This window comes from Phacochoerus africanus, chromosome 8 (assembly GCF_016906955.1).
Source record: "Phacochoerus africanus isolate WHEZ1 chromosome 8, ROS_Pafr_v1, whole genome shotgun sequence".
Taxonomy (NCBI): domain Eukaryota; kingdom Metazoa; phylum Chordata; class Mammalia; order Artiodactyla; family Suidae; genus Phacochoerus; species Phacochoerus africanus.
Window position 1 is genome coordinate 77,949,869 of NC_062551.1, and position 24,876 is coordinate 77,974,744.

At 48.5% G+C, this 24,876-nt stretch overlaps 1 protein-coding gene across 3 annotated transcripts; it reads left to right on the top strand.

Annotated features, from left to right (window-relative positions):
- Window positions 1–276: 276 nt before the first annotated feature.
- Window positions 277–24,876, top strand: PLA2G5 (phospholipase A2 group V). Of its 3 annotated transcripts, none has more exons than XM_047790734.1 (5): window positions 277–519; window positions 17,713–17,762; window positions 19,856–20,000; window positions 22,808–22,914; window positions 23,584–24,876. In XM_047790734.1, the coding sequence occupies exons 1-5, from the start codon at window positions 476–478 to the stop codon at window positions 23,706–23,708; spliced, it is 471 nt and encodes a 156-aa protein (XP_047646690.1). In that variant the 5' UTR covers window positions 277–475; the 3' UTR covers window positions 23,709–24,876. The 3 variants fall into 3 exon arrangements, with proteins under 3 accessions (XP_047646690.1, XP_047646692.1, XP_047646691.1); XM_047790736.1 differs by lacking the exon at window positions 277–519 and adding an exon at window positions 13,188–13,262; XM_047790735.1 differs by lacking the exon at window positions 277–519 and adding an exon at window positions 13,966–14,069.

Genomic DNA, 24,876 nt, shown 5'->3' on the forward strand with positions numbered 1-24,876 from the left:
CATGGGAACTCCAACAGCCAAGTTACTCAGCAGACAGTCAGATCTTTAAGAAAGGTCTGCGGTCCGGGCCCCGGTGGGGGTGATCCCTCCAGGCCGAGGGGATTAGCGGAACCTGTGAAGCTGGGTCAGGCGGTGACCTGGGTAATTCAGGACTCACATCCACCCCTACTGGAATTCTCTGGCAGACTGCCCAGGCCCCTTTGGCAGGAGAGCTGGTCCCAGGCTCCAGGTTTTTGTTGGACCTTCTGATCTGCCAAGGCAGTGGAGGTGGGGGGCGCTGAGCAGGGTGATGCTCGGGCGGACCCGGGGAAGAAGTTCCTTCTGACCACCTCCGGGCCTGCCTTCACTGCTCGCTCACACTCACGACTTTAAGATTCTGGAAGACTAGAATCTGTTGGGATCTGTAGCCCGTGGACCCCGATGTTGTGACTGGAGGCGGGGAGCCAGCAGGGCCTGAGGCTCCAGGCTCTGCCCCATGAGGCTGCTTTTGGGAGCAGGAGCTGAGGCCAGGCCAGAGAGGTCAGTATGGACATGGGGGCTGCAGGAACCAGTGAGTGGCCAACCAGCTGGAGTGGAGAGACTGGAGTGGGTGGGGGGCCAAAAGGGGGGCAAAGAGGGGTCCCTGGGAGCGGGGAGCCAGGCACAGATCCAGTTAGGGTAGATTGCTCTGGCTGTGGGGTCCTTTACTCAGAATACATCAAGACCTGTGAGCTATGCCATTCTCCTTTCTTTCCTTCTTTTTCTTTCTTTCTTTCTTCTTCTTTCTTTCTTTCTTTTTCTTTCTTTCTCTCTCTCTTGCTGCACTGGGGCATGTGGAAGTTCCCAGGCTGGGGGTTGAATTGGAGCTGCAGCTGCTGGCCTACACCACAGCCACCACAACACCAGATCTGAGCCACATCTGCCACCTATGCCCAGGCTTGAAACCAGGGATCAAACCTGCATCCTCATGGATACTCACTGGGTTCTTAACCTGCTGAGCTGTGCCATTCTTAAGGAGGCAAGGCCACACTTAAAGGGAGATGTTCCCAAGATTAGGGACAAAGCGGGGCAGGGTTATCAACAGGGTTTAAGTTGGGACTTATGTTCATGTTAATCTGAGACCTTGCTGGAATTTCTTTTTAACTCAAGCCACACAAAAATATGCCTCTTTGGGAAAAGGAAGCATCATCTTAGTGCTTCTTCACTTTTACTGAACATCCTCCGTGTACCAGATGGTGTGGTGCACGTGGAAATTTGCAGAGATGGAGAGGACGCCATTCCTGAACTTTATAGGGAGCTCCGTCTTCTCTCCTCTGCCTCTCCCTAGCCTTCCCCCCTCCACTCCCAGGCCTGCCTCCAGAATGCAGTTTAGCCATAGGCTAAGTCAACACGGCCTTGGGAGTCAACTGATCACATTCAACTCAGAGCTTTGCCATGTGATGTGGGTGAGCCGTTTCTTTTCCTTTGAGCCTTGCTGTTCTAATCTGCAAACTGCATCTGATCATAGTGCCTCCCTCATAGGATCATTTAAAGGATGAAATGGGATGAGTGACATAAAGAACTTAGCGTGGTGTCTGTGCTTAAAAAGCGTTAGCTATTTGGGAGTTTCTGTTGTGGCTCCGTGGGCTAAGACCCCAACACTGTGTCTGTGAGGATGTGGGTTTGATCCCTGGCCTCACTCAGTGGGTTAAGGATCTGGTATTGCCGCAAGCTGCAGCGTAAGTCACGGGATGTGGTTTGGATTCAGTGTTATTGTGGCTGTGGTTGTGGCCGGCCATGGGCCAGTAGCTACAGCTCTGATGGGACCCCAGCCCAAGAACGTCCATATGCCTCAAGTGTGGCCCTAAAAAAAAAAAAAAAAAAAAAGCATTAGTTGTTTCTATTACTCATTTGACAAACATTTTTTTTTCCCAGTCCATGTCATGCAGGAATATGCCAGGGGTATAGATGAATGAGAGACTGTCCAGGATTCAATGCCTAGTTTGTTCACGCACTGATTGATTAGGTTAGGCAGTCCATAAATATTAAGCCCTACACTGCGTGCTGGAATGTCAAAATAAATGTCCCCAAATTCTCCCAGTCTGGTGGGGAGACCTTATAATATGACATGATTGACTCTGATGTGGGAGCTCACCAGTAACGGGAGAAGACAGAGAAAGGGAATTTCGCCAGTTTGGCCTGGACGATGTGTTCAGAAGAGAACTTTCTGCCAAAGGTAGACAATTTCCTTAGTGTGTCTCCAGCTCACAGGCGTACATGCTCCTGTTCCAGGTCATTTGTCCTTCCTTTGCCTGGAAACTTCTTCTCCAGACTATTCCCAGAGCTGGCCCCTCACCTCCTTCGGGGCCCCTCTGCAGTGAGCCTTTCCTGGCCATCCTTTAAACTGGCTTCTCCCTCCACCAGCCCCCTCCCTCTCAAAACACACACACACACACACACACACACACACACCCCACTCCCATCTCCCTTTCTGCTTTTTCTCCATAGCATTTGTCACCTGTAAGTGTATTTTATTTATCGACTTGTCTATTTCTGCCTCCTCGCACCAGAATACAAGGTCCCTGGGGGCCACACGGAAGGAATTCTCATCTGTTTTGTTCATTGCTTTCCCCCAGAACAGAGCTTGGCACCTAACAGGTGCTCACAAAACAGTCATTGAATGGTAAGCATGCTAAGTCTAGGAAGAGGAGTAGGGTGGAGGAAGAGAAGAATCTGGAGGGAGTAACAAGAAGAAAGGGGAGAAGGGAAAGGGAAGAGAGAGAGAGAGCGTGTGCCTCTGTGTTGGGAACTGAAAGGGCCTGGCGTCTGCCTTTTCCCAGCAGTGAACTGGTTGTGGGTGAAATCAAGGCCAACCAAGGCCCCAGTGACAGTAGGACACACGGGGCCATGGCCACATGCCTGCCGGGAGGCAGGTAGGCTGACCTTGGCAGCACGTGACACATGCTGTCATAGAGGATGGGATCATTGACCCGGAACGGAAGGGGAAGCCATGGACTCTGCCTGGCAGGTATCAAGGAAGGCATCTGGGGAGTTCCCCTTGTGGCTCAGTGGGTTACAAACCCGACTAGCATCCATGAGGATGCGAGTTCGATCCCTGGCCTTGCTCAGCGGGTCAAGGATCTGACATTGCTGTGAGCTGTGGTGTAGGTCGCAGACGAGCCTTGGATCCCGTGTGGCTGTGGCTGTGGCTGTGGCTGGCAGCTGTGGCTCCGATTCGACCCCTACCCTGGAACTTCCATATGCCATGGGTATGCTCCCCCAGCAAAAAAAGGGATATCTGGAAGAGACTACATCTTCTCCTAGGCACAGGGAGGAGTTCAAACGTTCTAGGTGCCCTGGGCGTCTAAGGGCTGTTCCCGGAGTTCCCGTCGTGGCGCAGTGGTAAATGAATCCGACTAGGAACCATGAGGTTGTGGGTTCGGTCCCTGCCCTTGCTCAGTGGGTTAACGATCCGGCATTGCCGTGAGCTGTGGTGTAGGTTGCAGACGCGGCTCGGATCCCGTGTTGCTGTGGCTCTGGTGTAGGCCAGAGGCTACAGCTCCGGTTCAACACCTAGCCTGGGAGCCTCCATATGCCGCGGGAGCGGCCCAAAGAAATAGCAAAAAGACAAAAATAAAAAAAAAATTAAAAAAAATAAGGGCTGTTCCCGTCCCTCCCCCTAACAGACAGGCGCTAGGTCGTGACCTCTTGATTTAGCTTAGCATCTGCTTCCTTCGGGCCTCGCTGGAGCTCTGCCCACAGGAATTGCTCAGGAAATGGTGGCTGCATTAAATTCAGATGGAAAGCAAATGGAATGGCCTGGAATTGTCAGTATCTCAGGGTCATGAGCCTGGAACCTTGGATCTTGGGTCTTGGATCTTACCAGTCAGAGCAACAGGTTGTTCCAGGGTTTCTCCGGCCTCCCAAAAAGAAGTGACATCACCACCTGGAAGAACACATAGGCTTTTACCAGGTGAAAAATAGAGAGCATTCCAGGTGGAAGGAAAGACAGAAACAAAGGCAGAAAGGAAGGCTAGTCCAGGGAGTGTTTCTTTTTCTTGTCTTGTCTTCTTTAGGGCTGCACCACTGGCATATGGAAGTTCCTAGGCTAGGGTTGAATCAGAGCTGGAGCTGCTGGGCTACACCACAGCCACAGCAACATGGGATCTGAGCTGCATCTGCAACCTACCCCACAGCTCACAGCAATACTGGATCCTTAACCCACTGAGTGAGGCCAGGGGTTGAACCTGCCTCCTCATGGATACTAATCAGGTTTGTTCTGCGGAGCCACAATGGGAACTCCTCAGGGAGAGTTTCTTGAGAGCGAACAGTCGAATTGATTTTTCAAAGATAAAGCAAAACACGTACTTGCTCTCATGTAGGTGTTTGGACTTGTGTTTTTAGCAAAAGTTTTGGTGAAGGCCTGTTCCTTGAGTCTATGTACCAAGAGACTGAGCCCAAGGCAAGGCTGGCTGTGTGCATCTTTAGAGCAAGCTGCCAACCTACGGAAGGGCTGAAATCCAGTGAGGTTGCCACTTCCTCCAAACCTCAGTTTCTCCAAAACCAATGATTCATCTAATCAATCATGCTCTTATCCCACAAACAATTTTTTTTTAGTTTTCTTTCTTTTTTTTATTACTTAAATGAATTTATCACATAATGATCATAACAATCTGATTTCACAGGATTTCCATCCCACACCCCAAGCACATCCCCCACCCCCCAAACTGTCTCCTCCGGAGACCATAAGTTTTTCAATGTCTATGAGTCAGCATCTGTTCTGCAAAGAAGTTCAGTCTGTCCTTTTTTCAGATTCCACATGTCACTGAAAGCATTTGATGTTGGTGTCTCACTGCATGGCTGACTTCACTTAGCATGATGGTTTCTAGGTCCATCCATGTTGCTAAGAATGCCAGTATTTTGTTCTTTTTAATGGCTGAGTGATATTCCATTGTGTAATATTCCATTGACCACAAAATATGTAGCAGCTGATAAGATAAGGCTGACTAGTTTCTTGCTCTTTAGTGGAAGGGTAGGAGACAGATACCCTCCACTGGTAAAGAAATACATTAAAGACAGCGAAAGATGATAGTAAATGCTGCAGTGTTGTAGAAAGGTAAAATGGGCATAAGAAATTGCTATATGACATAGGTTTGGCCGGGTTCGTGGGAGAAATTAATGTTAGCCGAATGTCAATATTTGGCAGAAGTTTATAAAAGGGAAAAAATCCAATTTGGTAGTTTGTTGAGCTGTGTTGGAATATTTCCATGATTTGTTGGTTTAACCTTGAAGAATATGAAAGAATTTCAAGTATCCACAATTTTTATCATTTGTACCTAAGTAGCCAAATCATGTGTATATTTGAAAAAGAAAAAGTTGTTGAATAATTAAAAAAAAAAGAAAAAGATGATGGTGGAATTCCCACTGCAGCACAGTGGATTAAGGATCCAGCGTTGTCTCTGTGGCAGCGTGGGTTCAATCCCTAGCCCATGCAGTGGGTTAAGCATCTGGCATTGCTGCAGCTGTGGCATAGGTTGCAGCTGTGGCTCAGATTCGATCCCTGGCTCAGGAACTTCCATATGTCATGGATGTGGTCATAACAAAAAAAGATGCTGGCTGTGCAGGAAAACAGAGTGCCATGGGACTAGCAGGAGGAGGAGGCGCTACCTTGAGTGGATGGTCAGGGAGGGCCTCCTGGAAGAGGGGGCATTTAAGATGAGACCTGGAGGACTAGGAATCAAGGGGGCCAGGTCTTTTTTTTTTTTTTTTTTTTTGTCTTTTTAGGGCTGAGCCCACAGCATATGGTGGCTAGGGGTCTAATCTTACGCCACAGCCACAGCAACAGCAACACAGGATCCAAGCTGCATCTGTGACCTACACCACAGCTCACAGCAATGCCAGATCCTTAACCCGCTGAGTGAGGCCAGGAGTCGAACCCATGTCCTCATGGATACTAGTCAGATTCATTTCTGCTGAGCCATGGTGGGAACTCCCGAGAGAGCCAAGTCTTGCCAAGTATTATATATATACATATATTCGAGGCAAGGAGAGCAGTAAGTTCCAGAGCCCTCAGGAAAAAAGTTTGGAAAGCTGAAGAATCAGTTATCATGAGAGCAGCTGCTGTCACGGAATGACACATCTGGAGCTCATCCAGCCCGTGTCCCACTGAATAAGTGCCACTCTTTGCAACAACCCTGGACATGACTTGGATGTGAGTCAATGTTGAGGGGGGGCCCCTAAGAAGGTGGGGCGCACAGATTATTTGACAGCTTTCCCCATGCCATAAAGCAACGGAAGGTCTCCTGATTTTCCTGTTTTTTAAAGCAAATCTTGGTAAAATGTAGTTGTTTTTTTTTACATGTTTACAAACCTATGAACCTAATCTTTGTAACAGGCATAACAGACACTATGTGTTTTCGATGAGACTTTCGAGTTTCCAACTCTTCAAGAAAGCTCCCTTTCCGGTGAAATTAAGTGGGTGGGGGTGGGGCATGACGCCCCTCTGGGTCCCTCCCCACACACTATATTTCTGTTCCTAAAAAGTGATAAATAAAAAGTGCCTCTGGGGATGGGAAACTCACCACTCCCAAGACAGCTCATTATTTCCCCAGGACACAGGAGTTACTAGAAGAAATTTTCCTGGCTCTAGTCCAAACCTCACTCCTCGCAGCGCCCACGCCTGGTGCCTGCTCTGCAGTGGACCACATGGGACAACAATGATGACTTTCATTCCCGAATGCCCCCTAGAGGTTTGGAGACAGGGGCTGGGTGCCCCAAGCCCCTTTCCAAACACCGGTTACTTTCCATGCCCTCCCATAACAGGAATCTTGTGACCCACAGCCCCCGCCTCCCTCCCTGTTTTCTAGAAACTCTCCTGGAGTTGGGGTTCAGAACCAGTACATCCCTCCAGATCAGGTCAGCTAGGACCGCCTTCTGGGCACCATACTCCTGCCATCACCACCAAGACAGCTGCTCCTTCTGTGATGTGACTGATGCTGGGCTCGGGGGTCCCACATATGAGCTCTGTTACCCAACCCTGCCCTTGTGTGTTTCTGTTGGGGGATCTTGGGGTAGGACCTATTCAATCTCTTGTTATTGAACTCACATCACCTTGCTCTTTTGATGGAGGTCTTTCTCTGAGACTCAGGAGAAGAGTCCAAACTCCCTAGCCTGATGCTCAAGGTTCTCTGTGACCCACCAAAGTGCATCTTTCTGGCTAGACTCTCCCACCATTTCTAAATTCCTACCACACCTAGAGAAATGCCCTTTCCTGAGAAATTAAGTGAGGGCATGTCTCACCTCCCTAGAAAAAATAGCCAACATTTATTGAGACTTTACTACGTGCTAACACAATTCTGAATGCCTGCAATGTATCAGTTCAGAACATAGGGATGAGGCAGGTAAAATGATTCACTCCATTATTCAGGTGGGTAAACTGAGGCACAGAGCACTTGCCCAAGGTCATAGCTAATAAGTGGTACTTCCAGAACGTGGGCTTTTAACTAACAAGCATCCTTACCTCAAGAAGTGGTTTTCTCCCAGCCCCGCATTCAGTGACACAATATTTGTAGCATTGAAATTGGAATCTTGGAGTATTTACAACACAGAAATGAATTCCCTGGTGGCTCAGTGGATTAAGGATCTGGCATCGTCACTGCTGTGGCTCAGGTCTCTGCTGTGGTATGGGTTCAATCCCTGGCCCAGGAACTTTTCATGTACAGCCAAAAAAGAAAAATGAATGAGAAATTGGCGAATTTTAAAAATCAAGGCTTTTTATTACCCCCTGAAGTATTTATTAAACATTTACTAGGATGCCACTGGCTAACACCGTCAGCTATCCCATCCATTTGTAGTTCCATGAATGAACCATTATAATTCATGCCTATGAGTCCTGCATGGGCCGTTCTCTCTGTCTGGAGTGCCTTTCCTCACATTCTTGTCCTGGTGAAATCCAATCCTCTCTCTCTCTTTCTTTCTTTCTTTCTTTTTTTTTTTGTCTTTTTAGGGCCACACCCACGGCATGTGGAAGTTCCCAGGCTAGGGGTCCAATCGGAGCTGTAGCTGCTAGCCTACACCAGAGCCACAGCAACGCAGGATCCGAGCCGCATCTGAGACCTACACCACAGCTCACGGCCATACCAGATCCTCAACCCACTGAGCGAGGCCAGGGATCAAACCCCCAACCTCATGGTTCCTAGTCGGATTCAATAACTACTGAGCCACGACGGGAAATCCCTCTCTCTCTTGCTTAAAAATTGTGGTAAAATACACATCACCTAAAATTTACCATCTTAACCTTTGACATATATACTTCAGTGGCATTAAATACATTTATAATGTTGTGCAACCATCACCACCATCCATCTTCGTAACTCTTTTCATCTTGTAAAACTGAAACTCGGTACCAATTAAACAGTAACTCACCATCCCCCCCTCCCCAGCCCCTGGCAACCACCATTCTCCTTTCTGTTTCTATGATGATAAGTATCTCACATAAGAGGAATCACACAGCCTATGTCCTCTTGTGATGGGCTTATTTCAGAATTCCCTTCCTGTTTAGGGCTGTGTACTATTCAGTTGTGTATATACATCACATCTTACTTATCCACTCACCTGTCAGTGGACGCTTGGGTTGCTTCCATGTCTTAGCTGTTGTGAAGAATGCTGCTGTCATCATGGTTGTACAATTATCTCTTGGAGACCCGGCTTTCAATTCTTTTGGGCACACGTCCAGAAGTGGAATGGCTGGGTCGTAGAGTAATTATACTTTTAATTTGTGAGTAACGGCCATTCTGATTACCATAGCGACTATACCATTTTACATTCCCAACAAGAGTGCACAAGGGTTCCAATTTCTCTGACCCACTTTTTTTTTTTTAATCTTTTTGCCATTTCTAGGCATTTGGAGGTTCCCAGGCTAGGGGTCTAATCCGAGCTGTAGCCGCCAGCCTACACCACAGCCACAGCAACCTGGGATCTGAGCCGCGTCTGCGACCTACACCACAGCTCACAGCAATGCTGGATCCTTAACCCACTGAGCAAGGCCAGGGATTGAACCCGCAATCTCATGGTTCCTAGTCAGATTCGTTTCCACTGTGCCATAATGGGAACTCCTCCAACCTGTTTTTAAAGTGGGTTTTTAGTCCAGGTGCCTCCTCTTCCAGAAAGCCCTCGGGAACTCCTCCAACCTGTTTTTAAAGTGGGTTTTTAGTCCAGGTGCCTCCTCTTCCAGAAAGCCCTCGGGAACTCCTCCAACCTGTTTTTAAAGTGGGTTTTTAGTCCAGGTGCCTCCTCTTCCAGAAAGCCCTCAGGGCCCTCTTCATCCTGGGATGGGCTCCTTCCCTGTGCTTATACAATATTTACTGAGCAACTATTATGTACTCGGTTCTGAGCATGGCGCTTGAAACACAAGTTTGCGGAAGAGATGATTTCGGCTCTCAGGGTTCCATTACTGATGAACGTGTTGGGAGGATCAAACTCAAGATTGAGTTCTACGACAGGCCACCCGTGAGCCCTCCAGACCAGGAGCCACAGTGAGGCAGGGTGAGCAAAAGGCCACAAGGAGTGGGGAAGACCAGGGCAGAGCTAAGCCCACATGCCCGGTCTGTGGGCACAGCTGGTGGTTGTCATGTAGGAATCCAGAACAAGGATTGCCAGATCTTTTAAAGTGAAGTTGGTTGTTTGGATTTCTGTCTGAGATCCCTTGACGTTTATACATTCACTACTAATTCCATTTTTAAACAGGCACTCTGTAGGATGAGCAAAGCATCGCCAAAGCCTCCACATGGCCCTGGGCTGAATGTTTATAACCAAAAATCCAGTTTGACTCACCAAGCAGTTGATGGGAATCCTGAGCTATATTGCTAATTCTGCTTTTCACTTCTCCATCGTGTCTATAGGGAAATTTTGTGACACCCTGGTTGGATGTCCTGTGAAAATCCCAATCATTATGTCTTTACTGGGTCTCAACCCCTTTGTGTATTGGAAAGAATAGGGACTTGAGTGACGGGTCAGGCTTGAGAGTCTGGGTCCACCTCTAATTAGCTGTGTGGTTTGGGGCCAGCTCCTTAACATCTGCCCCTTGGTTTCCTTACTTACAGAAAGGGATGATAACTCCGAGATTCCAGGAGGATTAAGATCATGAGTTCTGAACTTGCCTTGTGCTTGTGGCACCACTGAAGCTCACTGAACACCGAAATCCTCTCTCCTTCCTTCCTGGGCTATCAGCTTCATCATCCCCTCCAATAGGAAGTGCCAGAGTAGACGTATGTATGATGAGTTCTTTAACACTGCAGAGACAGGCACGCGTCCTGTGGAAGGAGCAATCAGGGAAAACTTCTTGGAGGAGGGGGTCTCAATGCAGACTTTCTGCCGGTGAGCCCCAGGCAATCCTGCTCTAGTTGCCAGCCTCCTGAGGGGCATCAAATGGTTTGATGAGGCCGGGAGTGTGCCAGCCACTTAGGGTCTCAGGGCAACAGAGCACCCAGACAGGCCTTCAGCCTTGGGACAAACCTGCCCAAGACAGACACAGCAAGTGCCAGAGAACAAGCATGCTTATGGGCTTTTAATTCATTCCAGATGTTTGTTGTGGACCCTACTAGGGGTCAGATGTTGTTCTGGGTGCTGGAGTCAGACATGAATCAGAGACGAATCCTGCCCTCAAGAGTCTCTACTCTGTTGGGGATGGAAGTGGTTGGGGTATTTTGATTGCTGAAATGTGAATGACTGGATCCATTGCCAAAGATAGGGGAGCTGGGAGGGGCTGGGTTGGGGGCCAGACAGTGAGTTTAGTTCTGGGGTTCCTGTGGGATACCAAGCTAGAATATCAAGCAGGTATTTGAATTTCAATTATTATATTTATTTAAATATGTTAACTATATTAAGATACGTTTATCATTAATTAAATATAATTGTACAGCTTATTTATAAATATAAACTATAATTAAATATCTATTTATATAATTATAATGTTACATGTCATAATTATATTTGAACTGTGAGTTGGAGGAGTGCAGAGAGAATGAAGCTAGAGCCAGTGGAGTTGTGCATTCACTCAACAAAGATACTTGAGTATCTACTATGCACCAGGTGCTGGGGGTGTAGAAATGAAGTTGACCCAGTGCCTACTTTTGTGGAGCTCTCGTTTTAGTGCAAAGACCTAATAGCAATGATGCTTGTAATAATTATGCTTCACTGAATACCTACTAGGTGTCAGGCACTGCACTGAGCCCCTCTGCCCCCATCATTTCATTGAATTATCACCATTATGAAGTGAAGCTGGTTCTGTTACTGTCCTGCTTTCCAGATGGTGAAACTGAGACTGAAGAGGTCAGGTGACAGGGGTAGTGAGAGGTGACACCCAGCTCTGAAGCCCTCGCTCTGCCTGACTCGAAGCTCAGGCTGTGTGACCTGTCATTGTACTTCTCTGCCTCCAAGTATTCAATCATTTTTCTTCACACAGGGTTATTGTTGAGGGAAAGTTAGTGCCACACACTGCTTGGCCCGGGGACATCTGGACAGAAATAAGACTTAAATCCCTGAACATGGATAACTCACCCCGAGAGAGGGCAAGAGAGGGAGAAGGTGGTCCCTTGAAAACAGTTGCCTTTGCGGGCCAACAGAAATGGGGGGTGAGCCACAGGAGGGCAGATGGCAGAGTGTGGTCTCTTGAAACCCAGAGGGAAAGAATTTCGAGAAGGATGCAGTGGTCAATGGGATAGAGTGTCCAAGAGACTAAGGGCATGAAGCCCAAGTTTGGGCAACACTAGGCTTGGGAGGATCCCTGGGAGCAGGCTTAGGGATGCAGCAGAGGGCAGGCAGCATGGGGATCAGGAGGGAGCATGAGGGGTTCCCATTGCAGCTGAGCAGGTTAAGAACTCAACTAGTATCCATGAAGAGGCGGGTTGGATCCATGAAGATGTGAGTTCGAAGATGCCAGGATCCAGCACTGCAGCAAGCTGCAGTGTAGGTCGCAGATGTGGCTTGGATCTGGCGGTGGATGTGGCTGTGGCTATGGCAAGGCCAGTGGCTGCAGCTCCAGTCTGACTCCAGTTCGACCCCTAGCCTGGGAACTACTTCCGTATGCCGCACGCAGGTGCAGTCCTAAAAAAAAACAAATTAAAAAAAAAAAAAAGGAGGGAATAGGTAACAGGCAAGAAGAAGCTTCTCTGTCTTGACCTTTGGCTTCTAGAGGAAAAAGAAAGCTGGAGAGAGGGCAGCAAAAACAAAAGATGTTTCCCCCTTTTATTTATTCATTTTTTGTTTTTGTTTTACTTTTTTTTATTACTCAAATGAATTTATCACATCTGTGGTTGTATAATGATCATAACAATCTGATTTCACAGGATTTCCATCCCACAGCCCAGGCACATCCCCTCACCCCCCAAACTGTCTCCTCCGGAGACCATAAGTTTTTCAATGTCTATAAGTCAGCATCTGTTCTGCAAAGAAGTTCCGTCTGTCCTTTTTTCAGATTCCACATGTCAGTGAAAGCTCTTGATGTTGGTGTCTCATTGTATGGCTGACTTCACTTAGCATGATAGTTTCTAGGTCCATCCATGTTGCTAAGAATGCCGGTATTTTGTTCTTTTTAATGGCTGAGTAATATTCCATTGTGTATATGTACCACATCTTCTTAATCCACTCCTCTTTCGATGGACACTTAGGTTGTTTCCATGTCTTGGCTATTGGAAATAGTGCTGCAGTGAACATCAGAGTACATGTGTCTTTGCGAGTCGTGGTTTTCTCTGGATAGATGCCCAGGAGTGGGATTGCTGGATCTAATGGTAGTTCTATGTTTAGTTTTCTGAGGAATCTCCATACTGATTGCCACAGTGGTTGCTCCAACGTACATTCCCACCAACAGTGTACTAGTGCTTGTTTTTCTCCACACCCTCTCCAGCACTTATTGTTTGTAGACTTTTGGATGATGGCCATTCTGGCTGGTGTAAGGTGGTACCTCAGAGTGGTTTTGATGTGCATTTCTCTAATGATGAGTGATGAGGAACATCTTTTCATGTTCCCCTTTCATTTTTTAAATTTTCTTGGCTTCCTTTGGTTTGGTTTAGGATGGCAAGACTTACGGATACCTTTAGGCAGAGGAAGTTGCTGGTCGAGAAAGAGAAATGAAAATGCAGGACAGAGAGGACATTTCCCCGCAGCGGTTCTTATTTCTGGGCATACTATACATTTATGTGATGGCTTTACTATCTGTTTCCTCAACCAGAAGGGACGTTCCTGGAAGCCAGTTCTCCGTCTTGTTCTCAGTGGGTCCCCAGCGGTGCCCGGCAGGGAGTAGACACTCAGTGAGTCCTTTCTTTCTTTTTTTTCTTCTTGTCTTTTTACCATTTCTTAGGCCACTCCTGTGGCATATGGAGGTTCCCAGGCTAGGGGTCGAATCCGAGCTGTAGCCGCCCGCCTACACCAGAGCCACAACAACGCAAGATCCGAGCCATGTCTGCGACCTATACCACAGCTCACCTCAATGCCGGATCCTTAACCCACTGAGCAAGGCCAGGGATCGAACCCACAACTTCATGGTTCCTAGTCGGATTCATTAACCACTGAGCCACGACGGGAACTCCAGTCCTTTCTGTGTTGAAATGAATTCACGGGGTTCTGAGGGGTGCCTGGTGGTTGGGTCCTGGCAAGAGGAGGGGGTTTGCAAGGGTCCAAGGGCTTCTTTCTGATGCCGAGGGAAGTGGGAGAGAGAAAGAAGTCAAGAGCCAGAAGAGGGAGGAGTCATAGCCATAACTTCTCAGAAGAGTGTGTATGTGTGGGGGCGGGGTGGGGGGAGGCCAGTCAGGGAAAGTGCAGAAGAACCTTGACCGTGGGTGGCCTGGGTCAGATCCTCCTCCGTGTTTCTCCTGAAAGCCGCCCAGGCGCCTGACATGCTTCAGGAAATAGCTGCTTCTCAACACTGAGAAGGAAAAAAAAAAAAAAAAATCCCAGGGGGGTCTCGCGGGGGGTGAAGTAAGACTTCCTGTGTGAGTTACCAGGAGTCCCGGAGCTGCCCAGACGGGGCGTGGGAGAGGGCAGAGAGGCTCTTAAAACCAGGCGCACCCAGCCCCTGCCTCTACCCCAGACCTGAGGACGCAGAGCAGGTGTCACTGGTGAGGAATCTCATTCTGGGGGCGCTGTCTGGCCCGAGGAGGGTGGGGCGAGGCACCGAGAGGGAGGGGGTTGTGAGAGGAGACCCCTGGCCCCCCCATTGCCTCCCTCAGACTTCAGGGAGGTCTCAGCACTGCCTTCTGTATCCTGGGGGCTTGGTGCTATTGATCTTCTCCAGCCAGGAGACAGGAACTGGGGTGGGATGGGTGGGGAGGAGTCTTTGGAGCAGGGGGTTATATTGTACGTAGAGTTGGAGGGCTTGTGCCCCCGGTGGCCCAGCTACTCCCCAGCCTCCATATTTTCATGCTTCCATCAAGCTGTCGGTCTCCACCCTTCCCCACTCTCATTACCTCTACCTCCACTCCACAATTATCTCTTGGCCTGGCTCATTCCCCTCTGGCTGCTTGATAAAAATAGCCAATGCCACATTCTTCTCCTGGGAGCCGGCTTTGGGCTTCATTGAAGGTCCACTTTCCTGCAGCTATTTCAATGCCTCTGCCACGTCCTCCGTGAAACTTCTTTTGCACACTTTCAGACCCTTTCGGGTGGGGCCTGCCGTCGCTGCTGGCCCACACCATGTCCCAAGGGGTTCTCACATGCACCTTGGGATTTTGATTTTATTCAAGTATGGTGAGGCCAACAGATCAGGAGACGATTGCATTTAAAAGATAGTTTTAAATCTTTACAGTTTCCAAGAGAAGGCGGGGGGTGGGGTGGGGTGGTGCACATCATACCTTGCAGGGTCATACAGGGAAGCACCAGGGTTGATCAGGAGGCAGAAGAAATAAAGGCAAGCATGACCCAAAGTCTGTATTGTATTTCTTGTGTGGAAGACAAGACAGGCACGGTAAATAGATCAGGATTGGCTAGCTTGAATAATTGCAGTGGACTCCAGGTTTGGGGGTGATCCCTGGTTGTCTGGTCCTGGTCCTGGGGTGATTTAGACGAAGGGAAATATTGGCTTGGAGTGTGAGAGTGAGCTAGAGGAAGTGGTTGGGCACTTTAGTTTATGACAGGTTGCATTTGAAAAGCTTGTTCACAGGAGAGTCTTTTGCTTTATCTAGGAATTAGCTAGTCCTGGAGGGGCTGCCTCTTGCCAGCCCAACAAGGCCCCCAAGATGTCAAAGCATCATAAAATATAGAAAATGGGAGTTCTCGTTTTGCACAGTGGGTTAAGGATCCAATATGGTCACTGCAGTGGCTTGGGTCACTGCTGTGGCACAGGTTTGATCCCTGGCCAGGGAACTTCTACGTGCTATGAGTGTAGCCAAAATTGTGTATATATATGTATACGTATAAAAAGTGGCTCAGGGGTGGCTCAGAAGTAGTGGAGGAGAGTAAGTCCAAAGAGGAGGTTTGGAGTCCTGAGTTGACTCCTTGGGCAACTCACTGCCCTTCCTGATGCTCAATTTGTCCATCTGTAAAAATCAACAACTACCATTCTCCCATTCAACAAATGATGGTAAAGGGCAGATGCTGTGCCAGCAGATTTGAAAATACCCACGTGGTAGGGTCATCGGCAGGTCATCACAGGTTTAAGGAGACAGAAGATGGTGTCTGGCATGTCATAGGTGCCCAGGGCATGGCTGCTGGTATCTTCCTCCTGTCACAGCTCCAGGAAGCAGTAAGAAAGATTGGTGTGGATGGGGAGGGTCAGGAGCCATTGTCCCTGGCTTTTTAGAGCCCTCAGAGTGGAGACTGGGTGGACAGAACCCTCAGGAATGTTCTTGGAACTCAGAGGAGCTGCTGGACAAAGGATGGCACGGAGGGGCTAGCCCCATAGCCGGGAGCCCTGGGGAGTGGGAGGTTGTGTGTTTGGAGCCAGGCTTTGGGAGGTGCCAGGGGCCCTGGCAGAGTGCTGGCAGAGTGACCACTGACCTCAGAGATCATAGACAGCAGGGCCTCCAAGTGGAATCCCTACAGACTGGAGGCCAGCTGAGCAGCTCTGGATGAACAAGGACTTAGGGATCCAGAGAAAAAGGGAAGCAGGCAGCCACCAGTAAGGCACTTCTAAGGGGCTAAGTTAGAATCTGTCACTGGACGGAGACACAAGGGATTTCTCTTGCCTTCTGGGTATGATTTATTTTTTGGACTCCAGGCTAATGATGCATGTATTTATCAAAGGTAGATTCTGGGAGGGAACCTGGGGCCTCTGGATTTACAGGGTAGAGACTTTTGTTCTCAAAGGAGAACACGTCCCTCTGGGATGTGAGGGGCAGTGAGAAGCGTACAGGCCTGGGTATGAACCCTGCCTCTACTTTTTTACCAGCTGTGTGACTTCTGGCAAGTGGCTTGAGCTCTCTGAGCCTCCATTTCTGCACTGGCACAGTGGGACCTGTTGGGGAGGAAGAAATTTTCCTCTAAGTTCTTCTGGCTGGTCTAAGAATACAATTGACATGAGATAGACTACCAGGAGAAAAAAAATCAAACAAAAGGGTAACAAACAGCCTGTATCCTCAGGGAAACTGGGGAACTCAACCAAATGGCCCAAACCCTTACTGTAAATAACCATCTTCAGCTAAATACTGAAGAGGCAGTTGGGGCTAGTGGTTTGGGACCTCAAAGGGGAAGAAGCCAATTCACATAGAGTTGGAAAAGCAAATGTTTGCAGAGACAATGGAATGCAGGGTGGACTCTGATCTCTAGTCCCCACCACACCTATTGCCAGATTCCTTGGAGATATTGCTGCTAATACAGCTCTATTCTGGGAACAGATCTTTGATCTAAATTCTTTAGGGAGCCAAGGGGGAGGTAAAAGAAAGACTCCCCAAAACTTCTGTCCCTTAAAAATAATCGGCCTAAATGCATCCTTATGCCAAAGGGACATATTTTGGGGCGCAAATTTTGCTCCCCTCCAGAGCAGTGATACCTACTCTCACAGCTGCTGTACGCACCCAGGGTTGACTTATTTTTTTTAGGTAGACACAGTGTCTGGGCCCATGAGAATGTTTCCACTTTAAATTCTTTTAAAATCAGGAGAGGAGTTCCTGTTGTGGCTCAGCAGTAAAGAACCTGCCTAGTATCCGTGAGGATGTGGGATCGATCCCTGGTCCAACTCAGGTTAAGGATCTGGTGTTGCCGTGAGCTGTGGTGTAGACCACAGATACAGCTTGGATCCTGTGTTGCTGTGGCTGTGGTGTAGGCTGACAGCTGCAGCTCCAATTCGACCCCATAATATCCATATGCTGCAGGTGCAGCCCTAAATAAAATAAAATAAAATAAAATAAAATTAGAAGAAAAAGAATGAATGCAATACAGTGAATGCACAAGAATGAATCCAGCCTGTATTTGTTTTTGTACCAACACTGCTGTAAAATATAACTGAACAAGAATTTGAGGAGGAAGGAGCAATTGTGTTGGGGGCTTTGGTGATGGGAAATTCTCTCCCATCTCTACTGGAGCAACACCCCATGGAGTCGTCCCACCCTCCCCCCCTCCTCCCTCCCTCCTCCCTCCCCGCCCCCCCGGCCCCGGGACTTCTTGAGTCAACTCCTTGAGGTTTTTTTTGCCTCATCTTTTCCAGCTGCAGTTGCCTGCTTCCTGCCCAGAGAGGGTGGGGCCTGGTGGGGAACCAGGAGTGGGGCCTGAACAGGCCATGGGGGCCTCTCCCAACTGGTGGGTCACGGGATGTATTTTTTTTTCCAGAATTCTGAAGATGAAGGGCCTTCTCACATTGGCTTGGTTCCTGGCTTGTAGTAAGTACTTGCCCCAAAACCTCTGAACTTGTGACCTTCCACCTCTAGGGACAATAGCGTAGTGGAAAGGAGACCAGTCTTGGAAGTTATAGAGACTTGATTTTAATCCTGGCCCTGCACTTAACTGTGTAGATTTCAGCAAGAGCCTCTGCATCTTTGAGCCTCTGTTTCCTCACCTGTGACAGGATCATGGCCAATGGGTCGGGCTGTGGCAGGAGTCTAGGAGAGAATATGCAAAGATTGTACTTGGAGTTCCCGTCATGGCGCAGTGGTTAACGAATCCGACTAGGAGCCATGAGGTTGCAGGTTCGATCCCTGGCCTTGCTCAGTGGGTTGAAGATCCGGCGTTGCTGTGAGCTGTGGTGTAAGTTGCAGACGCGGCTCAGATCCCAGGTTGCTGTGGCTGTGGTGTAGGCCAGTGGCTATGGCTCGGATTTGACCCCTAGCCTGGGAACCTCCATATGCTGTGGGAGCGGCCCTAGAAACGGCAAAAGGACAAAACAACAACAACAAAACAAAACAAAGATTGTACTATATGGAGGACATGGGGCTTGTAGATGTGGAAGGAAGATTTTTCACTTTAATGCCGAATAAAATAAAATAAAGCTCTAACAGGAGTTCTGATTGTGGCACAGGGGAAACAAATCTGGCTAGTATCCAAGATCAGAAAACTGAGTCTTGCTCAGTGGGCCGGGGATCTGGTGTGGCCATGAACTACGGCGTAGGTCACAGATGCAGCTCAATTCCCGCGGTGCTGTGGCTGTGGTGTCGGCTGGTGGCTTGTAGCTCTGATTTGACCCCTAGCCTGGGAACTTCCACATGCCGCAGGGGCAGCCCTAAAAAGCAAAAATAAATAAATAAACAAACAAACAAACAAACAAATAAGCTTTTAAAAAAATAAAATAAAGCTATAATAAAACCAGCCCCTTTGTGTAAATATCCCATTCCATAATCCCTGGGGGTTCTCTGCTCAGACTTCTCCAGGTTTTCTATACTCCCTACCTGGAGCTGGGCTTTGGGCTTCCTGAGGCAGCTGGCAGCCCTGTAGCCATGTACACAAGCTACAATGGGCTGTCCTAGCTGATGCCTTGCCAGATCCCTGGAGACAGCAGGGCAAATGAGAGTCCTAGTGCTGGCTGAGGGCTGCCGGCTCACTGTGAAACTCTGGGCCAGGCACCTTCCCCTCCCAACTACAGTTTCCCAATTGTCAGAGGAGGGAGCTGGCTTCGGAGATCTCTGCAGGCCCCATGCTGCTGTCAGATGAGGTACTTCTGGTTCCCCATGGTGCCAGTTGTGGGGAGGGAGGGGTGTACCATCAGGAGAGACAGCCAGCACCTGTCTGCCTGCTTCATACAGATACCACGGCCCTTATCCCTAATATTTCTTGGTCACTTACTATGTGTCTGTCACTGCGCTCGGAGTTTATACACGTCATCGTATGTCAACCCTCACAACAACTCCAAGAGGTCGGTGTTCATTTTCAGCCCCTCATCTTGCAGGTGAGGACCCTGAGGCTCTGAGAGGTGATGTGAGTTATTCAACATCATGCTGCGAATTAGCGGCAGAGCCAGGATTTGAATCCAGCTGCTCATTCTCCACATCCAAACTTGTAACCACCTCTCTATACTGTTTGCCTTCTCCTTTCTTGTTCCTGTCCCACTAATGGGAAGGATAAAAAAAGAGGCCTCTTGGGAATTCCCGTCGTGGCGCAGTGGTTAACGAATCCGACTAGGAACCATGAGGTTGCGGGTTCGGTCCCTGCCCTTGCTCAGTGGGTTAAGGATCCGGTGTTGCCGTGAGCTGTGGTGTAGGTTGCAGATGCGGCTCGGATCCCGCGTTGCTGTGGTTGCTGTGGCTCTGGCATAGGCCGGTGGCTACAGCTCCGATTTGACCCCTAGCCTGGGAACCTCCATATGCCGCGGGAGCGGCCCAAGAAATAGCAACAACAACAACAAAAGACCAAAAAAAAAAAAAAAAAGAGGCCTCTTGGTCACTTAGAGCCCCAAGGTGAGAGAAAGGACAGGAGATGCTGGGCAAGGGGACCTGGAGCAGGTGTGCCTGGGTTTCATCTGGGGACACGGGCTCTCTTTCAGGTGTGCCTGCTGTCCCAGGGAGCTTGCTAGACCTGAGCACGATGATTGAGAAGGTGACTGGAAAACCCGCCCTGAGGAACTACGGCTTCTACGGCTGTTACTGTGGCTGGGGGGGTAAAGGGACCCCCAAGGACGGTACTGATTGGTGAGCTAATTGTCACAACTGCCCTTTGTGCTCCAGGCTCTGTGCCTATCTCATTTGATTCAATGTTAATTCTGAAAGATGAGTATTAGAGCACCATTTTAGAGATCAGAAAACTGAGTCTCAAAGATGTTAACTAACTTGCCCAAGGTACATCGTGTAACTCCCCAAATCTCAGTGGCCTAGTATATCCATCCATTGGTCTTTCTCTACATAACAAATCACCCCAAAATGCAGATGCTTAAAGCGATGAAAACCATTTACTTTTCTGCCACTTGGGCTTGTCTCTGCTCCACCTGGCTTCAGCTTGGGCAGCTCCGCTGAGGCTGGGTGATCTGCTTTCTAGAGTGCTTATTCCTGCTGCTGGCGAGGTATCACTGGCTGCTGGCTGGGACCTGAGGCCAGGGTTTGGGGGGAGCTCAGTTTCTCTCACTTGAGCCTCTCCAGGGTTGTCTGGACTTCTTCCCAGCCCAGCGATTCTTGGGTTCCCAAAACGAGTGTTCAACTGCATGACACAAGAGTATGGCTTTTTATGATCCAACCTCAGAAATTTTATGACATCATTTCCTCTGTGCCCTTTCTTTCCTTCCTTCCTGCTTTCTTGCTTTCTTCTTTCTTTCTTTCCTTCTTTCTGCTTTTTAGGACTACACCCTTGGCATATGGATGTTCCCAGGCTAGGGGTCCAACTGTAGCTGTGGCTGCTGGCCTACACCACAGCCACAGCAATGCCAGATCCAAGCTGCATCTGTGACCTACACCACAGCTCATGGCAACACTGGATCCTTAACCCACTGAGCAAGGCCAGGGATCGAACCTGCCTGCTCATGGATACTAGTCTGGTTCGTTACCGCTGAGCCACACTGGGAACTCCTTCCTCTGTCCTCTTGGTCAAGGCAGTCACCAAGGCTTTAGGAAGGAGGGGGCCTGCTTGCCACCTCTTGATTGGGAAGTGTCGATGTTCTAGATGAACACGGGGGTTGAGAGAGATTGTTCTTTAGATACAACCTGCTGGATTAACAATTCTTATACAGCTAGACATGAATACTGGGAGGGGGCACTTAAACGAACGGATGGTAGATGGTTGGAGCCAAGCCACTCACATTGGAAGGGGAGCTGACAGACCAGACAACAAAGGACAGGAAGCTAGAATGATCTATGTGGTCATGGATTAGAGTTAGAAGACTTCAGTATGAACACTCATTTAGCTTAATAGATATATAATATATATATGTGTATTTTATATATATATATAAAATAGAGAGAGAGAGGGAGAGAGAGAGAGATTTATTTTTTTGTTCTGTCAGCCAAAAGAAACAATACTCTAAAAGCAATAAACAACTCTTAGTGCCCAGATCTGGTTTCTGATCCCATTCTCCAGTAAGAGGAACCAAGGCTCCTTGGAGAGATGGCTGATTCCAGGACTAGGGCAGGAAAGACACAAGATGAGCCTGGAGCTTCTTGTAGTGCCAAAAATTAAGGATGGGCTCGAAGAGAACAAACCCAACCCCACATTGATAGGGATACATCAAAAGCATGGGGGCCAACCAAAAGAGCTCCCAATGGCCCAGGCTGGAACAATGCAAGCAACAAAATAAACCCATAACCCATCTTATCATGAGAAAAACATCAGAGAAATCCCAATAGTAGAGCATCCTGCAGAAGACTCCACCACTGTTTCTTAAAACTGTCAAGGTTATCAAAAACAAGGAAAGTGTGAGAACCTGCTATAACCAAGAGGAGCCTAAAGGGACAGGAAGATTTTATGTAACATGGTGTCCTTCACAGGATCCTGGAATAGAAAAGGGATATTTAGGAAACACGAAGGACATCTAAATCAACTACGGACTCCTTTTACAATTAATGAATTGATAATGATATGCTATTATTTAGTTAATTCTTTAATAATGTATCTATATTGATATGTTGGCTGTTACAAATGTATTGTATTCATTTAAGATGTTGATAATGGGGGAACTGGGTGTGGGGTAAAAGGGAGTATTCTGTACAATCTTCTCGATTTTTCTATAAATCAAAATTTTAGGAGTTCCTGGCGTAGCACAGTGGTTAACAAATCCAACTAGGAACCATGAGGTTGCGGGTTCAATTCTCTGGCCTTGCTTAGTGGGTTAAGGATCCAGCGTTGCTGTGAGCTATGGTGTAGTTTGCAGACTCGGCTCGGATCCCGAATTGCTGTGGCTCTAGCGTAGGCTGGTGGCTACAGCTGCGATTTGACCCCTAGCCTGGGAACCTCCATATGCCGTGGGAGCAGCTCAAGAAAAAGCAAAAAGACCAAAAAAAAAAAAAATTTAAAAATACAGTTGTCCACGCCTCTCATACTTGAAGTTTAGTTTTCACTCATTTAACAATGTGAATCACATATCAGTTCCAGGACCCATCTTTCCCCTGTCTTGCAGCTCTCCCCATGGCCTCTCAGTCCTCAACTAGGGCATCTCCATCCAGCTGAGATAGAGAAAGAGAGTGTAGAGGATGGTGTGAGAGAGGTTTTAATGGGTAGGTCTAGAAGTGCTGTATATGCCACTGGCCACCAATCTGGTCATGTGATCTCACATGCGGTCATGTGATCTCCCTGCAAGGGAGGCTGGGAAATGTAGTCTCACCATGGGCCTACCCTTTCTTGGGAAAGGGTAGGTCAATGAACAGGTATAGGTGTGGGGCAGCTCTATTGAAAGAGCAGGAAGGACTCATCTCTATTATTAGATTCTTTCTTGGTCAGACCTCACCCACCATGGTGACCTCTGCTCAAGGGACAGGCCCCTTCTGCTCAGGGTCTAAGTCTCTTGCATTGACAGGTGCTGTTGGGTACATGACTCCTGCTATGCACAGCTGGAGGAGAAAGGCTGCAACACCTTGACACAGTCGTACAAGTACAGAGTCGCATGGGGTCTGGTCACCTGTGGTAAGGCTGGGGCTTCCATTCAGGTCACTGGAGCTTCCCCTAGAGGTCAGCCAGTCTATATCTTAGGGAGACGTGCCCGGGGTAGGAGGGGCAGGATTACTGCAACTGTATCTGAACTCCAGGAGAAGGACTGAAATATCTTAGACGCAGCATGTCCTGGGAGCCAAGTGTTTTGCATACTTCCTTTTGCTTGCTGTGAAGCTGATTTACTGTCCCCATTTTATGGATGAGGAAACAGACTCAAAGGCTTGCTAGCACCCACAATGAGTCGAGATTCAAGTTCAGGCGCTTCTGAGTTCAAAGTTAAATTTGGGGATGGAGACTCCTCTATGAGAGCTGGCGTTCAGCCAAGCAAGGGTGGTCTCTTCCATCAGACTGGGAGCCCCCAAGGGAGGGAGGGAAGGTTCTCAGACTGGGGACTCCCTGAGGGCAGGGGCTGTGTCTCCCTGGGCTGAAACCTCCCCCCAGCAGCAGCTCTGCCTCTTCCATCAGATGGTGCACACACCCATCCCCAGTGTAGAAGCTGCGCCTCCCTCATCAGCCTGTGAGCAGGAAGGAGACCGAGAAATCTGCTCAGGCTGGCAGCAGGTCGTACCGAAGCAAGCCCGGAGTCAGGGTCACAGAGTCCCGCTTCCCTTCCTCATCCTGCATTTGGCGTCCTATTTGCAGAACGCGGGTCCTACTGCCAGACGCACCTTTGTACCTGTGACCAGAAGTTCGTCTACTGCCTGAAGCGAAACAGGAGGAGCTACAACCCTCTTTACCAATACTTTCCCAACTTCCTCTGCGACTAGTGAGAGCCTCTGGGACCAAGACCTTTGCTCCCTTCTCCAGCAGCACACAGCTACCCCCTCCGCTCGGGTTCCCCAGAGAGGCTCCCAACTCTGGACTTCACTCCTTCTCGATGGACCACTGGGCTTAGAGGAGCCCCAAGGACATCCTCCAGAGTCCCAAGAGGGTGACTCTGGTCGTTGGACTTGGAAAGGTCAAGGTCCCTGGCCTCCACTTGCAAGATGGGCTGCTCTGGTGCCAACAGCTTTTCCCTCCTGCCTCGTCCTGAAGACAGCCCTGCTTCTCCAGGAGGAAGGCTTCCCTGGGATATGCCTTTACTGTTCAGGTCTGCAGCTGGATGATCACCACAACCCTGTAGAGAATTTTTGCTCAAGTAGAAGCAAAATTGACCCCATAATTCTGCCCTATAGATAGTAGATAAAATTCCCTCTTAAAACTAGTAATAACCACACAGGTATTTCCCCCACTGTGGGGGGATGGCCTGCATCTCCTTCTCTGCTGATGGGGCACCAACTCCAGCATTAACCATGTTCTCTCAGAGGCTAAAAGTGCATATTAGTAACTAGAAGCTTTCCTGGGATGAGTGCTAAGTTTTTGGGGCTCAACTACTTGTGGGTCCTCTTGAGCCAAACACTGGGAACTTCTTCTTCCCCCAGATGAAGATGGGGAGATGATTGGCAATTGTGCCATATGGGGCTTCCAGACCCAAGAGGGTCACATTGGAATCTCAGTTTGGCTTCTGCTGTGCGGTCTCAGGCTCATGACTAATCCTCTCTGATTTCTGATCTCTTTTAAAAAGAAGCAATATTTCCTGCAACATAAATCGGGAATCCCAAGGTTACCTTGATGCCGACCCAAGGATGCTGAGGTTCTGGGATTTCACGGAGTAGGACATTAAAGGAATAGGGTCCAGCAGTGGGTTTATTTTTACCACGTAAGGACACCAAAAAGCCTACCTTATCTATCAATTCATAAAAGAAAGGGCGTTCTAATACCCAAACTGCAGGAAGAAAGGACATATCCCCGAATAAAGGAGAGTCCCTTCCAAGAAAGGACCTCTGGATACTCTATACTGACAAACCCCAAAATAACTACATGGTAAATGGGATCTATATTTAAAAACCTCCAATGTCAAACAATTTCAAAATAAAATTCAATTTTATGAGATTA

Excerpts from the sequence above, each read along its gene's own strand:
- PLA2G5 (XM_047790734.1), top strand. The coding sequence starts at position 476 with ATGAGGCTGCTTTTGGGAGCAGGAGCTGAGGCCAGGCCAGAGAG. Across the intron at positions 17,763-19,855 it reads GGCTTGGTTCCTGGCTTGTA|GTGTGCCTGCTGTCCCAGGG; the intron begins GTAAGTACTTGC and ends GCTCTCTTTCAG. Across the intron at positions 20,001-22,807 it reads CCCAAGGACGGTACTGATTG|GTGCTGTTGGGTACATGACT; the intron begins GTGAGCTAATTG and ends TTGCATTGACAG.